Consider the following 16,076-nt stretch of genomic DNA (forward strand, 5'->3'; position numbering starts at 1 on the left):
GGGCGCAGCATATTACATAGGTAGAAAGCAATTTCGCTAATCGTTCGAGTTCCAAGCGCAAAGCATATCTCGACACAGCCGGCCCGGGGGCAATAAAGCGCCCTTTGATGCCCATGCACAAGCTCGCCTTTCTCTCTCTCTCTCTCTCTCTCTCTCTCTCGTCCGCGTAATACGAAATTTCTTTTTACTCTCGGCCACCAATATAAAGACGCACACAGAGGCAGCCAGGCGCGCTCATAAAAAGTCCATAAGAAAGCACGTACCCACACGCACACACACATTCCCCTGCCTCCTCTCTCGCGCGCAGCTGCACTTGCAAAGCCGCAGCTCTCTCTCTCTCTCTCTCTCTCTCTACACACATGTACGCATGACCCGGCGGACGTATGGCCCGAGATAATACGTAATTACGGCGATGTGCGCGCGTTAACGCACAGGTGTATGGGAGGGAAGGAGAGAGAAAAAAGTCGCGAAATTTTTTCCCGGGCTCAGCATCGCTATACACGCACACACACACACACACACACGTGTGCAGCGAATACATACACGGACGTTATATATAACGGAGAGCGGGGGTGTGGGTGCGTGTATAACGCGGCGGCCGGTGCTGTAGGGGTCGTAAAGAAGCCGTCGTCGTCGTCGTCGTCGTCGTCGTCGTCCTGGGTCAGCTTGCGTAACGTTAACGCGAAACGAGTTTTCCGCGCCGGCTCTGATAAAACTGCGCGCTTGCCAGCTACGCCCTATCGCCCGCTGCTGCCTGCGCTCTTTTTCAGCGGGGCCGATCAACTTTTCCTTTGAATTCTGATATGTGCTGCTGCTGCTGCCGCTGCAAGACGCTTTGCCCGGGCTGCTCCTTTGTTTTCCGCGCTTTGAGACTTGGGAATTTATTTTCTATACGTGAGATGGTCGTTAAAAATATATTCGTTCCCTTAAACAAAAAAAAAAAAAATAACGATACGGGGTTTTCCATAAGAATGCGAGTTTTTTCGTGCCCATCTAGGCAAACGACGGATAGTAGAAGAGCGACGAAGACGAGAGAGCGGACGGTGGCATTTTTGCGGAGCGCCAGTGGGGGCGTCTTTTGATCTCGCCGCGCCGTCGAGACGTGAACGCATTCACGCAGACTCGGCCCGGCAAAAAGATGTCCCAGCGGAGAGAGTTGGAGCTGCTGTGTCCATTCGCATTATCTGCGTAGTTAACAGCACGCGCGGCTCTGCATTTACAAGAGCTCTTTTGCAACGATAATACTTTCGCGGCTTATCCTCGACTCATCTGTGTAAAATACCTACGGATGTATAATCTCGTGGCCCTAATCTCCGATTTCAAAACGTATGTATACAACCAATCCTTATCGGTGTGCTTAATATTTGTATTTTAAAAAGTCCCGTATATTTTCCAAAAGTGGCCTGACGCGCTGCCAACACTGCCACATGATACTTACACGAGAAGTGTTTTAATAAAACTGGGCCTCGCGCGCGAGCGCGATGAAGTCATAGTCGTGACATGCCCGAGAAAAATTCACTCCATCAAACAAGCCGAGAGAGGCCGATAAGAATCTTTCTCGCTGCCGCCGGGCGATGCATCACTTAAATCGTCCCCTTTATTAATTTACCTAATATATTTACGAATCGGCATGTATCTCTTGCGGCCCATCTCTCTCCCTCTGTATAGTCCGCGAGGAGCATACAGCGCCGGGTATTTATTTTGAAGGCGAAATAACGACGCTGGATCGATGCCAGGCGCCGTAAATTTTCTTCGCGGAGCGAGAAAAATGGCGCGAATGCCTCGTCCTTTCTGCTTCATTCCTTCATCCTCGCGCGCGCAAGTTTCTCTGTCTCTCTCTCTCTCTCTCTATCTCGGAGTTTTATTATTACTCTTTCTTATTCCTCGCGCACTGCGCAGCTACTCGCGTTACATCCCCTTCCGCAGTCTGCCGGCTTCATCGCGCTTATTCCGCCTTGAATCCCATCGCAAATCGTGTCTACTCGGAACCTATAGAATGGCTGCAGAGGTGATAGAAGGTCTTGTCCATTTTTTTTTAGATTTTTACAAATTTTGCAATTACGTAGTACTCGCTGGAACGTAAAACAAGCTCACCAAACAAAGCCCAAAATCAGCCAAGCAATCACCCGCAACCGCATCCCTCAAAGCCCGCATACTTGTACTTACCCGGCCGCAGCAGCATAAAATTGGAAAATTCCCTTGCAGCGGCAGCAGCGAGCGCTCAAGGGGTATACAGCAGCGGAGGGATGCGAAAGCTCGCCGCGCGCCGGTAGTGGGAGCTTTTCTCTCCCTCTCGTGAGGGGCAGGGGGGGGGCGCACCTCCGCGAGCGCGCGATCCATATTTTACAATATGGCCGGGGCGCCGCTGCAGCGCCGGCCATAGGCGGCGTTTTCTGATGTACGCAGGTCTGGCTCGACGATTGGTCGATAGCGCCGCGACGTCGCCCTCTTCGCGCCGCGATTTATGCGCGCGAGGCTCTCCGCGCACCGACGCCGCGCTGTGTATACTATACATCTCTCGGTATGCAGATGGGGAGGCGATGGGCGGATTTTTTTATCAGCCCCCCGGGCTCGTCCTCTTTTTCCCGCCGCTGTTGCTACGTGGGGGAGAGGAATATTTTTCTCGTATGCGGGGGAGGTTTTTTAACGGCCGCTGAGGCGCGTGAATTTTCCAGCATGGCTGACGCGCTCAGTTGATGCAACTCGTTCGTCTGGAAATTTATCGTCGCGTATTTTCGTCTCTCGTCGGTGTATATTTAGATCGTTCGCAGAAATGTGTCGGTCTCGCCTAACGAAGTTACGAAAGCCGTAAACCCCTTGAAACGACTGGGCGAAAATCGATACAAACGAGCGAGAGACACTGGCGCGGAGAGGAGAAGCATATCTCGATTATTGGTGAATAAACGCGCGCGGTATGGTCGTGAAAATCGGAGAATAAACTCGGAAAAGTTTGACGTCCGCGAGGAATCGTATAAGACGCCAGGGAAGAGAGAGAGGAACTGCGCGTAATGACGAGAAAGAGAAATAAAGAACGAGAGAAACGAGAGAAGAGTAGGGGCGAGATAATATTTCGTGAGCCGTAGTTTCGCTCGCCGTGCAGACAATAGCGAATGGCAAACAAAGAGTTCGAAGATACGTCCTCGGCGAGTCGTAAGAAAACGCGCGCGAGGCTAACGACATCGCCTATATACTTCTCGCCCGATGCAAAGATTCTTAATTCTCATCTCCTCCGAAAACAAGTCGTGCCGAGCAAAAAAAAAAAGAAAGAAAAAAACAAAAATCTCTCGAAAGAAGCGACAGTGTATGAGAAGCAGACAGAGATAAATAGAATTCCCGGCAAAAAGAAGAAGAAGCACCAGCAGCGCCGGCATCGGAGGGAGGGCGTAATATCCCGAGCAAAACTTTTCACTCAACGCGCGCGCGGGGTGAGAGAGAGAGAGAGAGAGAGAGAGAGAGAGAAGCGGCGAAGGGGCGGAAAAACTGGCGGAGCGCCGGCGCTGCGGGGCGGGTAAGAAGAACGAGGAGGAGAGTCGCGAGATATATGTATATAAGCGCGAGGGAAAAAATGAGAGAAGCGTAAGTACGAAGGATGTAATGCTCGCGCGGGAGGTGTCCTCTTTTTCCCCGGGAAAAGAATGATAATAAGCGAGGAAAATAATTGCTAACGAAATCGTGGACTTGCAACACGCTGCCCATAAAAACGAACGACCTCCCAGCGATTCGCGATTTATAAGCGAAAAAAGTCGCGGATGTATAAAACGCTTCTCATATCATAACTCGCCTCGTACACTGGAAAATCCCGTCCACGCTCGGAGATTGATTCGCAGCGCATTGTGTGTCCCCCTTTTAATTGCGCTTAATTGTTATTACCAATTCCCATCAATCGGCCGCATAACGAGCCGTTTTTTTCTACAAGCAACTCACCGATCGCGCGGTCTTAAACATTCATCGTCGCGAGCGTTAGCTCTATAAACCTGCTCTCGCCCCTACTCCAGAGCACGCTTCAATCAGCGCGGGGAGAAGGAGCGCGAAGTGCGTCCATGAGGGACAGCGTGAGAATTGGAGCTCGAATAGAGCCGGGGGAAAAACTCACCTTGATTATGCTCGCGGCTCTGCTTCTATCTCTCTTTCTAATGGGCGAAAATCCCCGTAAATGGCCACTGGATGTATGTGTGTGCGTAAGAGCTGGCGTCTGTCATATAGATGTGTATGGAATTGAACTTTGATGAAAACATAAAGCGGTATCATATCGCTTTCTAAGATCATTAGACAGAGAGAGAGAGAGAGGACATTATTCGCGAGCGGGTCTATGTGAAATTTATGAGTCGTGCGGCTACCGTCTTTCCGTGTGATATCTGTTTTCAGGTTCGATCGCGTTGGGATATAATAACAGCTTACAACTCATGGAATGGTCGATGATGGGGGAAAACGCGAGGATTCTACGACGCAGGCTTCTCTCCACTCATTTTAATTGCGACCTGCATAGCTACGCTTTGTTTTTTCGACGATTACAGCAGCTTTCGAGGAATTTCGACTATTCCGTGTAATAATCCCCCTCGCTAATGAAGCATCATCTCCGCAAGCACAAAGACCGCCAATTCAAAGCCTCTTCCCATGCACACACATCTCCATATCCAAAGCGAGAGTTTATCCGCGCACTGCGGAAGCGTCAAAGTCGCCGCCGATAGACGGCTCCGCTGCATACTCAGCAGCATAGCTCTCCCGTCAAAGGACGCGCACTATACACAGCACCTGCAGCGCGTGACCGACCACCTACCTAGCCTAAATACGAGCTACATCCTTCGCGTGTCACGCGTCGCTCAGGATGTGACGGCATTGACGCTGCGACGACTCTTCTGCGTGATCGAGCCGCTGACACGCCATAAGTAAATTATCGCGATGCGGGGTATTATATACAGTATAGGCGCTCAAGGAGATTCTAAGGTTGCGCGAAGGAGTTATACACAAGCCGAGCTTGTCATTGAGCACATGACGCGTTTGTTATTTCTGAAAACACGTTCGTTATAAGCGAGATGGTTTTATTTGTGTTCGCAGGTGTCAGTGGAAACAGCCGAGATGGTCGGACAACGCGGTGTACATCGAGGGTGAGTATATGGCTAATTAGAAATTAAGCAGATAATAATCCGCGATTGCATCTCGCCGGCTGGAAATTCGAAGAATTAAGTAACGATTAGCGGCGTCCGGCTTAATTGCCCGCGCAGGAGGAAATTTCGCGATCGAAAATGTATATGCCGGCGTGGAATCGTAATTGCCGGGGCAGCCAGCGGATCAATTACACGGCATAGGCGGTGCTCGCGCTGAGAGATATCATAAAGTGGCTTTTTAAAGGGCCGCCGCCGCCACTGCTACTCTCGACGCTAGTATCGAATCGAGCGCATAAATAGTGCAATTAAGCCAATAACGCAATGCAATTAACGGCAGCGCGGACCCACCTCGCGATTGATGTACTCGCGCGATAATGGTATTTCAGTCCAACGAGTCCCGCTCGCTGTAATACGGTATAAACAAAAGTCGGAAGTAGAGAGTAAAAGTTTATTTGCGAAAAAGCTCATCCAGGTGAGTGATCGCGCCGCGGCTGCAGATGTCCAATCAGAGATGAGCTGCGGCCGCGGCTAAAAGTTGATACACAAGCCGCTCGCAAATTCAATTAAAAGTTGAGCTTATTAGGTTGGACAATGAGTCCCCGCGGAGCAGCGTGTCCCGGCGACCTCTGGAAAGCAGGAGAGCGAGCGAGCGAGTATAAGGGAGGAGAAAAACGAAGAGAAGCAGCAGCGGCTGGAAGATCTCCGGGAGGGGGTGACAGGCAGCGCAGCAGCAGCGGCAAGTAACGAAGTGGGCACGGGGTTATACTAATGGGGTTCTTGCTGATTCCGCTCGGCTAGCGGCTTGATTAAGCTCCGCCGCGACGCCCCGGGAAAATATAATGACTTTGCTCTGCAAACGCTGGAAGTCGAAGGCGGTCCACACCCTTGCTCGCGCGCACGTTTTCACGCGGATAACTCCGGGATCACGTAGCAGTCCTGGAAACCGTGATTTCTCTTCTCTCTCTCTCTCTCTCTCTCTTGGCATATCGACTGGGCAGCCGCTGAAAGTTAATTGTCGATGGTCTGGAAAAATCATTGTCTCCCGACGACGTGTATAGGCTCGGCCCATTATTATGGATGCGATATTCTCGCGTTATTGGATCATGATGGAATTCGGGAGAGATCCGTATACGCTGTACATCAACTTTCATCTCATTCTCCCTCTCTCTCTCTCTCTCTCTCTCTCTCTCTATCAATTGTCCGCGGGATTGCTTTTGTTTTTAATCGAAGTTTCAACTATTTAGAAGCGCGAGAGCGGCGAAAGCCGAGAAGAAACTTTATTAATCTGCGCCGGACAATACGATCCAGCGGCAGCTCTCGTTTGGAAATAAAAATAATCAATCCTGCTGCAGGCTTTAATGTACCGGGGTATAGTAGACCATTAGTGCTCGGTGACGTAAAAAAAAGGAGTAGAGCAGCTTGCTGGTTACAATACACAGACATCGCGTCGAATAGGTTTTCCCGAATTGGTCGCCAGGCACAGTATACACCCCCGTAGAGGCAATCTCGAGCGTAGGCGCGAGATTAAGGGAATAAATTTCTCTCGAGCCGATAATTGTATTGGTAGTTTCGGTAACTAACGATCGAAAAGTCGTTAGCGCCACGTCCGCCAGCGAAGACTTGTGTTCTGCTGTAGCAGTACTGCTACCGTGCGCCGCCGGAGAATTAAACCGCTAATTCATTTGCGAGCCGCCGTTATTCACGAGAATAATCTCGATGCGACCGTTATTATCCGGCGATAAATAAAATAAAGCATATCCGCAACCCTTTGTTCGCGCGGATATCGGAAAGCCGCACGCGGCGTACACGCGAGAGCCATTCTCAGGCCGCAAAGAGAACACAGTGACCCCTTGATCTCTGAAAACGGCGACACAACTCGGCTCTCTCTCTCTCTCTCTCTCTCTCGCTCGAGTGCGAGAACTCGAGGCGCGAACTCTCGCGAGAGAGAGAGAGAGAGAGGCAGGGCGATAAATAAGGGCCGATGCATACGCGGGTGAGAGAGTTCAGTTCGCATAGCCGCGACGGGCCTTTATATGCACGCTGCAGCGGGACGTTTATAAGGCATCGCGCGCATTGCATCGCAAATAATGCACTGCCGACGCAGCGGGACGTCCCTCTCTCTCTCGGATTCGAGCGCGAGAGCGTTATTCTATATCACTCGCGGCCGCCGCGACTATTTATGTGGCCGGTTGACTGAAGAGCCCAAGGAGCATGAATACGAATGCGGAATATCGAGCTGTTTTATGCGTGAGCGAGTTTATATAAGACTGCATATTGTTCACGGCTGAGTGGTGTGGACGGCGCACGCGTAAAGTGCATTTTCTCTATCTCTCTCTTTCATCTAACACTCATCGCATACGCGTGCATTATCGGAAAGCTGCAAATCATCGTGTTTCTTTACTTCTCGAGGTATAGGTACACGAGTGAATTTATTGCGAGCGGAGATCTCGTCTCTCGATGTAAAAATAACGAGTAAACGCGGCGCATGAATACATCGAGCGAGCGAGCGCGGACGAGTTAATGGTCTCGTTGCCTTATTTCTCTCCAGGAGAAGCTCGCATGAATTAGTTTTTTGTCTTCATATGCGCGAGAGCAGCTTTTTTGCCCCCTTAGTTGACCGGATTTAGGTATGCCGGGGATCGATGCAAACTCCGATTTTATGCACGCTGCAGTGTGTCTTTTTGATTCGACCGCGAGAGAGAGAGAGAGAGAGAGAGAGAGAGAGAGAGAGAGAGAGAGAGAGAGGGTAGTCTCCCGAGTCCGTGTATTTTTCTCGCTGACGCACGGCTATTTCTGCGAGAGAAGGGGTAATTTATGCGGATAAGTTTTTTCTCTACCTCCCCGTTCGAAGCTTATACCAGAGATCGTTATTGATACGTTCGCTTATTTTCGTAGCTCCAGATGCCGCGCGGAGGACTCGCTGAAACGGTTGTTATTACGAGTCGCAAAAATTGCCGAACGTAATAATTAGCAAGGGTGACGCGTGAAAAGAAAGCGCCACCGGCTCGAGCGAGTGTATCGCGGCCTCGAAATCTCCGAATCCAGCTGCAAGCTCTATTCTCTTGCGCTTGAGCGACGTTTATTATACACACGCAGAATATCTCAAAGAGACTATGGTACACAGGCGAAATCTCGAGGCGCGCATCCGACTTAGTCCGCGCAGAAAGAGTTGCTCGCACGGATATATACACGGACGGAGCGAGGGTAGCCGCGCTAAAGGTGAAGCGGCTGCGTAAATTATCCCAGCGGTGTGTACTTACCCGGTGATTTACAAGCGGCCAGCGCGGCTTTGATTTACACGCGCTCGCGGGATTTTACGAGTGACTCTCTCACTGCAGTGCATACGCGCGCGGAGAGTAGCCTCGGCTCTCTCTCTCTCTCTCTCGCACACGTGTCATCTTTCTCGTTCTCCCGCTTGATATACAATTCGGAAGGAATAAAACGTCAATTACCGCGGCGGGGCTGGCGCGGATTAATCATTTCGCGCCGTGAGAAGATCCTCCTCCCGCGCACCCGTTGTTGTTCTGCGGATTAATCACTTTGCATAGACGATTCGTAAATCCGCGGATATAAGCCTCGCGGCGTCGCTGATGGCCGCGCAATCCAATAAACAAGGAATCGACGCATTCCGCGCCATACCGCGGCACTAAAACTTTATAGGCCAACAAAGCAGAACAAAGTCCAAAGGTGGAAGCTCAGCGGCGCTGGCAGTCCCTCTCGCTCGATATATACTTATACCGCGGGAGGAAGCAGCAAAAAAGGCGGAAATCCTAACGCGGCAATCGATATCGCGCTGCACACACCGACACGCGGGGACTAGCGCGCGCGCGAGAGAGAGAGAGAGAGAGAGAGCATAAACCATTTATCAGGCCGAGCATAGGCCGTATACGTATATGTGTGTGTGTGTAGGGAGCGTTCGGAAGGAGGCGCGAAAATAAAAAGTGAAAGGCTAAGGAACTTGTCATAAAATCGAAGGGCTCGCTCTCTCGCGAGGACGTAGATGAAGAGCTCGCGTGTATGTGTGCGAGCCGTATACCGGCGCTGTAAGACCGGTAAACGACGGTCGTTCGTATTGCCGGGCTATGAATCGCCGGAGCGTGAGATCGTAAAGTCGAGCTTATCATCGGGCGCATCTTAATGTAGGGTGCACGCATATACTGCCCTCTGTGCTCTATCTACATAAGTATGAGAGTGTCTGCGTCTGTTATCGTGTGCGAGAGAGAACGGCGCGCTATAGAGTGCACAGGTGTCCAACGCCTCAAACAACATCTTTATGCCCGTGCGCGCGCGAGTATCTCTCTCTCTCTCTCTTTTTGGAACGCGGTACAGTTTTGCGCCGAGGGAAATGTATTCGTTTGATGGAATACGAAACTTTGTAGTATCATTCAACTTCGGAATTTACAAAAGGAACGAAGCAACTTTCGCCCATATACTCGTCCTCCCCTCGCGCGCAGTCCACCTTCGCTTATGCAATATATTATCCAGGCGAGCTTATTTCGCACGCGCGTATGAGAGATGCACGCGTGTATAGCCAAAAAGCAAAGGAAGAGAGAGAGAGAGAGAGAGAAACGTCATAATTTTTGAATTTTATTATTATTGCATATCGAAGGCATTTTTCGGGCCGCCTCGTTACATGCCTCCTCTCTTCCACGGCTTTCGTTTTTTCCACTGCCGCAGCACCGACTGATTGACGGTTTTTTGCGAAACGCCGCGAGAGAAAGAGAGATGCGCCGAGATTAGGCTTTTTGGCACTGCTCTCGCCCTTTTTTTATTTATCGGCGTTAAATTTGCGGTTTGTGGCATTTTACAAAACGCTCGACTGCGCCGTGTGATGAAGCGAGAACGGATATTTTCGAAAAACCGACTTCTGCAGCGCAAGAGAACAGTGGAGGAAGAAACGAATACGACGGTGTACAGGAATAAGCGGCGGCGCTGGAAATCAAAGCCTCTCGCGACAAATGCATCCTGCGCGCCTAAAAAAGGAGCGTAAAAAAAGAGTAAGAAACAAGCCAACGACCCACACAATCACCGAGAGAAAAAAGAGAGAGAGAGAGACAGGCCGGAGTAAGTGGATCAGAATAGCCCGTCGAGGATCGATCGATCGCTCGACTTCTCTCTTTCTTTCTTTCTGCACGTATACGTACACAGACACACACACACACACACACACACGTGCGCGAAGGAATCCCGTGGAATGGTCGCGAGGAGAGGAGAAAAAGCCCGCGAGGCATCGCTCTCGTGGATCTTATTCAAATATAGAGCCGCGCGGTGGCGCGTGCAGCGCTCGCTTTGATCTCGCCGACACTGTCGGCATCTGATTAGCATCCCCCGCCGCCTCGCGCGCCAACGAGCCTCCTCGACATGTCACCGAGCGGCCGGCTCTTTCCTTCTTTCTTCGCTCGTTCACTCTCGTCTCGACTCGTCTCGTCTTCTTCGCTCGAGGCTGTAAAAAACTAGAGCAGCGCTGTGTACGCAGAAAATTGGAAAAGGTGATAATTGGAATAATTTGCTTCGCCGAGTCTGCTGATCGTCCTCGGCTTTATTTACAGCTGCTGTTCTCAGAGAAACTCGACTTTTCTTTTGGAATTGTATAAGTGCACATTCGAAGCAACACAGGTTACAGTGAATACAGTGTCGTAGAAAGGAACTTAAAACTATCGTAAGATCATTTTATTATTGGATACAAACTTTTCGAAGCAATTTTATGCTAAACCATCCTCTCCGCTAGTTTTTACTCCTCCGATCCAGCGCACTACGCCTTGTACCATCGCGAGGAAAAAACGCCGGGCCGCTGAGTTATTCCGGCTTCGGCGACGACGTCATTTAAATGTCCCGCGCGGCTTTTTAGTCGCTCATCTCCGGAGAAGCTACGAGCGACGTGTCCCAGACTAGGAAGATCGAGGAGGACGAATCGTCGAGGTATGCGCGCGCGGCCTCGTTTTCGAATCAGACGCGAACTGCACCTGCGCAGCCGCGGGAGCTTTAAATCGTCACCGCTGTACGATTACTTGCGGGGATGTAGGCTGGACGAGGAAGTCGTTCTCGCTTGTTTCCCAGTGAAATAGTACACGCTATGACGCTTTTCGAGAAACGTTTCAATCCTCCGAGTCCCACTACTGTAGCTTTCAATCCAGTTCTAGCGATGTCGTGTCTGTCATCGCAACGATTAAACACACGTCAGTCAGGCGGCATTCCGACGAGGCTGCCCGCGAACAATTAGCCCTTCGGTATAATTGTCATTTCTGACCTTCCGCGCATACCTGTACATCCGATCTAATAATATGCGATCCTCGTAACAAAACGATCGACGATTATCGTGGCAATTATGCCGTCTCATTAATTCCGCGGCAATTACCTCCCGTCTCCCTCTCCCTCTCTATCTCGTCCTCGTTTTCTCGTTACCTTTATCCAGCTCTCCTCTGTATCATCATCTCCCGCACGTACGTACGTACACAGCACTCGCTTCTCTCTCTCTCTCTCTCTCTCTCTCTCTTGGTTACCATATAACTTATGAGCTTTGACGGGGGCGCGAGTAGTGTTCGCCGCCGCGAAGAGAGAGGATCCGCTGCCGCAGTTGCATTCGTCCTGTCACGCGGCAAATTACGCTCCGGCGAGGGAGTATCTTTGTGCGGCGCTGTCGAACTCTGACCCTTCTCGCGCGCGATTCAGGAGTTAATTATGTTACTGCCGCGCGCTACGTACCTTATTGCCAATTCCCTCTGCCGAGGTCGTCTCTCGTGGAGTTTTTGCATGAGAGCTTATAGGTATTCTCAATTTCACGGGAAATTTAGTGTGCGCGTTTCGACTTCTCGTTATATATATATTTTTTTTTTCGGCGTCGGTGAGCTCAAAGCCGAAGAAGCGGTAAAAAGTAGTTGCATCATTGCGAAAAAAAACAGTATATCCGCGAGATATTCCGGATTCAGGCGGCGCTTTTGCCGCGATGTAGATTTGTTTGCATTTAAAAATCAAATCGCCGGCCGCCACACAGCTGTTATGCGCGATCGGTAGGTATGCAACGTTGCTGCTCCGGCGGCGAGTTCTCTCTATACGGAGAGAGCCGGACAATGCTCGCCAGTTTTTGCGTCGTTTGCCTCCTTCGGTGGATCCCTTTCTCTCTTTCGCTTACTCGCTTTCGTCATCTGTCTTTCTCGAATTCTCCTCCGGACTCGTCTTCTCTTCGTCTTCATCGGTTGTCGAGCGAAACTTTGAAAATCCGGTGCAAGCGCGCGAGGAATGCGAGCCCGCTATGCGCCGAAAATGGACGTTGTGCATAGAGAACGAGAGTGAAAAATTTTCAGTAATAAAAATATAGAACTGCTTTTTTATTTCGGTGCGTACAGCATCCCTTCTTAAAAAAGAGATACGATAAAAGTGAAGCCGACTAAAACGAGATTTGATTGGATGCTTTTAAAAGGGCGCGAAAATACAAAATCTGGAAAATATTTACGAATTAAAATTGATTTAATTTTTACAAAGTTATTTATGATATAAATGCAAATTGAATAAATAATAAAACAATTGATACATTAATTAATAAATTTTAATTTGATATTAATTAAAATAATATTTCTAAATTGAGAAATTATAACCTCAAAACTTATGTCCAAAAAGCATAAAAATAGAAGCAGTTGCTCGCGCGAAGCGCGCAAAATGTCACTAGTCAATTAAACCGATCGAGCTCGGACGAGCTTATGTTTAAAATATAGTCGATAAACGCGACTCAAAGCCTATATACGCACGTATAAGAGCAATTGCGCCGACATTGCCTCGCTACCATGTACACAGGCGAGCCGTGTCCCGATAACGATGAATTTTTCAGCGTGGGAAAGAATCGTCGAGGCTAAATAAAGCAAAGCGTGTACGCTGCGCATACAGAGAGAAAACGAGTCCCGACTATACGCGCATTATACCGATAATCCCCGCGAGCTCGTTCGGTGATAAGCCCTCGCACCTGATGCATGAAAAGAGAGAAGCCGCGCGCGTCACGCTCGTCCACATCCATCTCCGGCGGAGCAAAAAGCGCGTAAAGTAAGGGAGGAGCGCGCTTATATGCAGTAGCGCAATTATGCGCGCCGTCGCGCATCTATCTCTCTCCTGTGTGCGTATGTGCGTGTACGAGAGGAGGAAAAAGATGACAAACACGTGCGGAGAACAGAGCGGCGGAAAATATAAATTTCAAATCGAGCCAGCGTTCGACCCCCTCTCATTTTTGCCGGAATTTCGTTGACTTAATTTCATATCCAATTAGATTACATCAAATCGCCGAGGAAAAAGCTGATCCGCCGTTCTCTCCCGCGGCGATCCTTTTCTGCATTTTGATTCTTTATATGCTATTGACTCGTTCTCTGTCTCGATGTGCCGCCGCCGGCGGGATGTATCTGCCTTTTTCTGCTGCTTCCTGCAAGGAATATGTTCACTCGTTAGTACACACACGATAGCATCTCGATATTATTGATTAAAATTAATTCTCGCCGATCGCGGTCAAAGTGCAGCAGCGCGAAATTACAGCGCGCGAGCGTCGGAGAAAAATCGACGAAACTCCTCGTCGGATGCATGAAAAATTCGCGAAGCTTGCATAATTGTTACGCTCGCCTCGGCTTCATCGATCCTCACCTCGTGATTCCTCGCTCGGCGATATAATGACGCATCGCGCTGCACCGATAACGATCCGCCGTCCTAAATCACCGCGTCGCCCCGTAAACAAACGACTCGTCTTCGGCCGAAGACAAAAGCCCGATCGATCAGCCGCTGCTTACTCGCGTTATATCGCCGAGCAGCCTACCGAAATTCACCAGCGAAAAATTAATCCGTACCAGCGTATACACACAGAGCGTTTACGTATAATTGCGCGGTACGCGCGCGCGTCGATGATAAATAAGCGACGGACAGGCGGCAGGAAGAAGCTTAAAAAATCTCTTCCGGCGAAAGGCTTGTCGGCAGCAGCAGCAGCAGCTGATCGTATAAGCGCGCGCGTGCATCGAGAGGCGATGAAAGAGTTCGATGAAATAATGACGGGGCCCGGCCGATAAATGCTACGCCTCTGATGCCCAAGCCGATCGTTTACGAGAGAGAGAGAGAGGCTTGAGGCCATCCGGTGGGCTAAACTGTTGTCGGGCGAGAGCTGAGAAGGTGGTTTTTGAAATGTCGTCGCTCGATTTAATGTATTAGTCTTCGAGCATTGCTGAATATAATCCATTACATTAATTAACGGCGCGAGGACGACTGCTGAGGAAGCGAGTACATAGGGAGCGAGGATAAATAAAAGATGTCTTTCGAGACTCGATTCCAGTTCTGAATCCTGGGAAGAGCGCGCACGAGCGGTTTTACGCACTTTATTGCCTTTTCTCTCATGAGATAACGAATAGTGTAATTGCCACCCGCGGCTCTGATGAATTTTAATTCCTAGAAGAAACATCACGAATTATTTACTCGTCAAGCGCAACTTACTCGATTCGCAACGCGCTACATAGAAAGGAAGGGAGCGGCGTTCAGGGCTTTAATAGCCGGCATTTAAATATTATCAATGAAATTGAGGCCCGCCGATGATCGGACTCGCGCGACCGGTCATTAAGCCAGCCGATCTCTTTAATCGTCGTTGTCAACGCTAATCGGCATCGACGTGATTTAATTTCGAGCCGTACTGCGCTGCTTCTTCACTGACCCTTGCTTGCGCCTATACTATTGCGATGATTTTTTTGCACAGCCAGAGAGAGAAAGAGACGGCGAATTATTGGAAGACGCCGCGCGAGTGCGGCTATATAATGTATGTGAGAACGTCCGCGAGTCCACTTAGCTCGATTTTTTTCTCCAACCGCGAGCGGGTACTTTGGTTTTTGCGAAAAGTGCACACACAGGGAGATGTTTTATTTATCCCGATCTCGACGAGCGATATTGTCGCGGAGAGCCACGAGAGAGGCTTAGAATAGCGATGATACTCGCTGACCACTATGCGATGCAGCTGCGCGCGCCGTTGTAAATGTTAATGCCATATCCGGATCTACGAACGTTCTCCATTAGGACTATAAAGAGCTGATTTCGCGCGCGCGCTCATTCTACTACGAAATCATCGTAATTAGTGTCATAATTTTCTCATGTTTATTAACCAAACTCGCAATACGATATATCGTGTGTAGAGCTACAATTACACTTTCAAATCCCGTAGTCGCATCTGTATGAAGCGCCGTAAAAGAAGAAGAGAAAAAAGTGGAAACACGCTATACCCGTCGACGCTAATTTACGGCTGCAGGATATTCCAAATAAATTACGCTTCACAATGCGCGCGATGCAAAAATCCCCCCGACTTTTTTGTATCTCTTGTATCTCGATAAATCTCAACAAAACGATTCATCTTGTTAGCGCTACTGTACGTGCAGCAGTTCGCCGGCGGGCAAATCAGAGCGTGAAGTCGAATCGTGATAATGCGATACAAAGCGAGAGAGAAAAAATCCGCGATTCATATGGAGAGAAATTCGCGCCATAAAGAGCCTTGAGTAGCAGCGACAGATGCACGCGCCCAGCTTCCGAGGCTCTCGAGCCTAGGTTATCGTTTTCTACATAAATAGAAGCTCTCTGCAGTGCAGCGCTCGCTAATTGTTCAGCCTGGCGCACAATTCAGGCTCTGAATCTACCATCTGACAGTCTCTCTCGTATACGCGAGCGTTATGCAGAGTCATGCCAACTTCTTATTTAGATAGCCATCGTGTGGAGCGGTTATAGCGCGCTTTAATTAATTTACCCCGGTTATTTCTAGATTCGCGCGCGTATGCTAATGGCCCTCGCGCGCGTCGGCCGAAGATTCCGCCGGCCGATACTGGTACTAATTGCGATTATGCACCTGGACACGAGAGGGGCTCGTACACGGAGGATATAATCGAGCTAACAAAAGACTCATTCGTACGAATATTATTTCCGAGAACGTTTTTCGGAAATATTAAATTTCCCTCCGCGTAAACAAGCTCGACAATCGCG

General features: G+C 49.7%; 1 protein-coding gene and 1 long non-coding RNA gene across 16 annotated transcripts in view; one reads left to right on the forward strand and one right to left on the reverse strand.

The window, feature by feature from the left end:
- LOC107981007 overlaps positions 1 to 16,076 on the forward strand; it is a 95,586-nt gene that overhangs the window by 38,977 nt on the left and 40,533 nt on the right. Inside the window, exon 3 of the mRNA XM_016984831.2 lies at positions 5,056 to 5,105. Coding sequence (XP_016840320.2) covers positions 5,056 to 5,105 — 50 coding nt within the window. The remainder of the gene's footprint in view (positions 1 to 5,055; positions 5,106 to 16,076) is intronic.
- The window catches only part of LOC116417156, a 51,707-nt gene continuing 46,255 nt past the window's right edge, over positions 10,625 to 16,076 (reverse strand). For 14 of the 15 annotated variants that reach the window (XR_004227445.2, XR_004227444.2, XR_004227439.2 and 11 more), the window contains one exon: positions 10,625 to 13,506. This is a non-coding gene — a long non-coding RNA (uncharacterized LOC116417156). The remainder of the gene's footprint in view (positions 13,507 to 16,076) is intronic. The other variant, XR_004227443.2, reaches the window with a different exon arrangement.

This window comes from Nasonia vitripennis, chromosome 4 (assembly GCF_009193385.2).
Source record: "Nasonia vitripennis strain AsymCx chromosome 4, Nvit_psr_1.1, whole genome shotgun sequence".
Taxonomy (NCBI): Eukaryota; Metazoa; Arthropoda; class Insecta; order Hymenoptera; family Pteromalidae; genus Nasonia; species Nasonia vitripennis.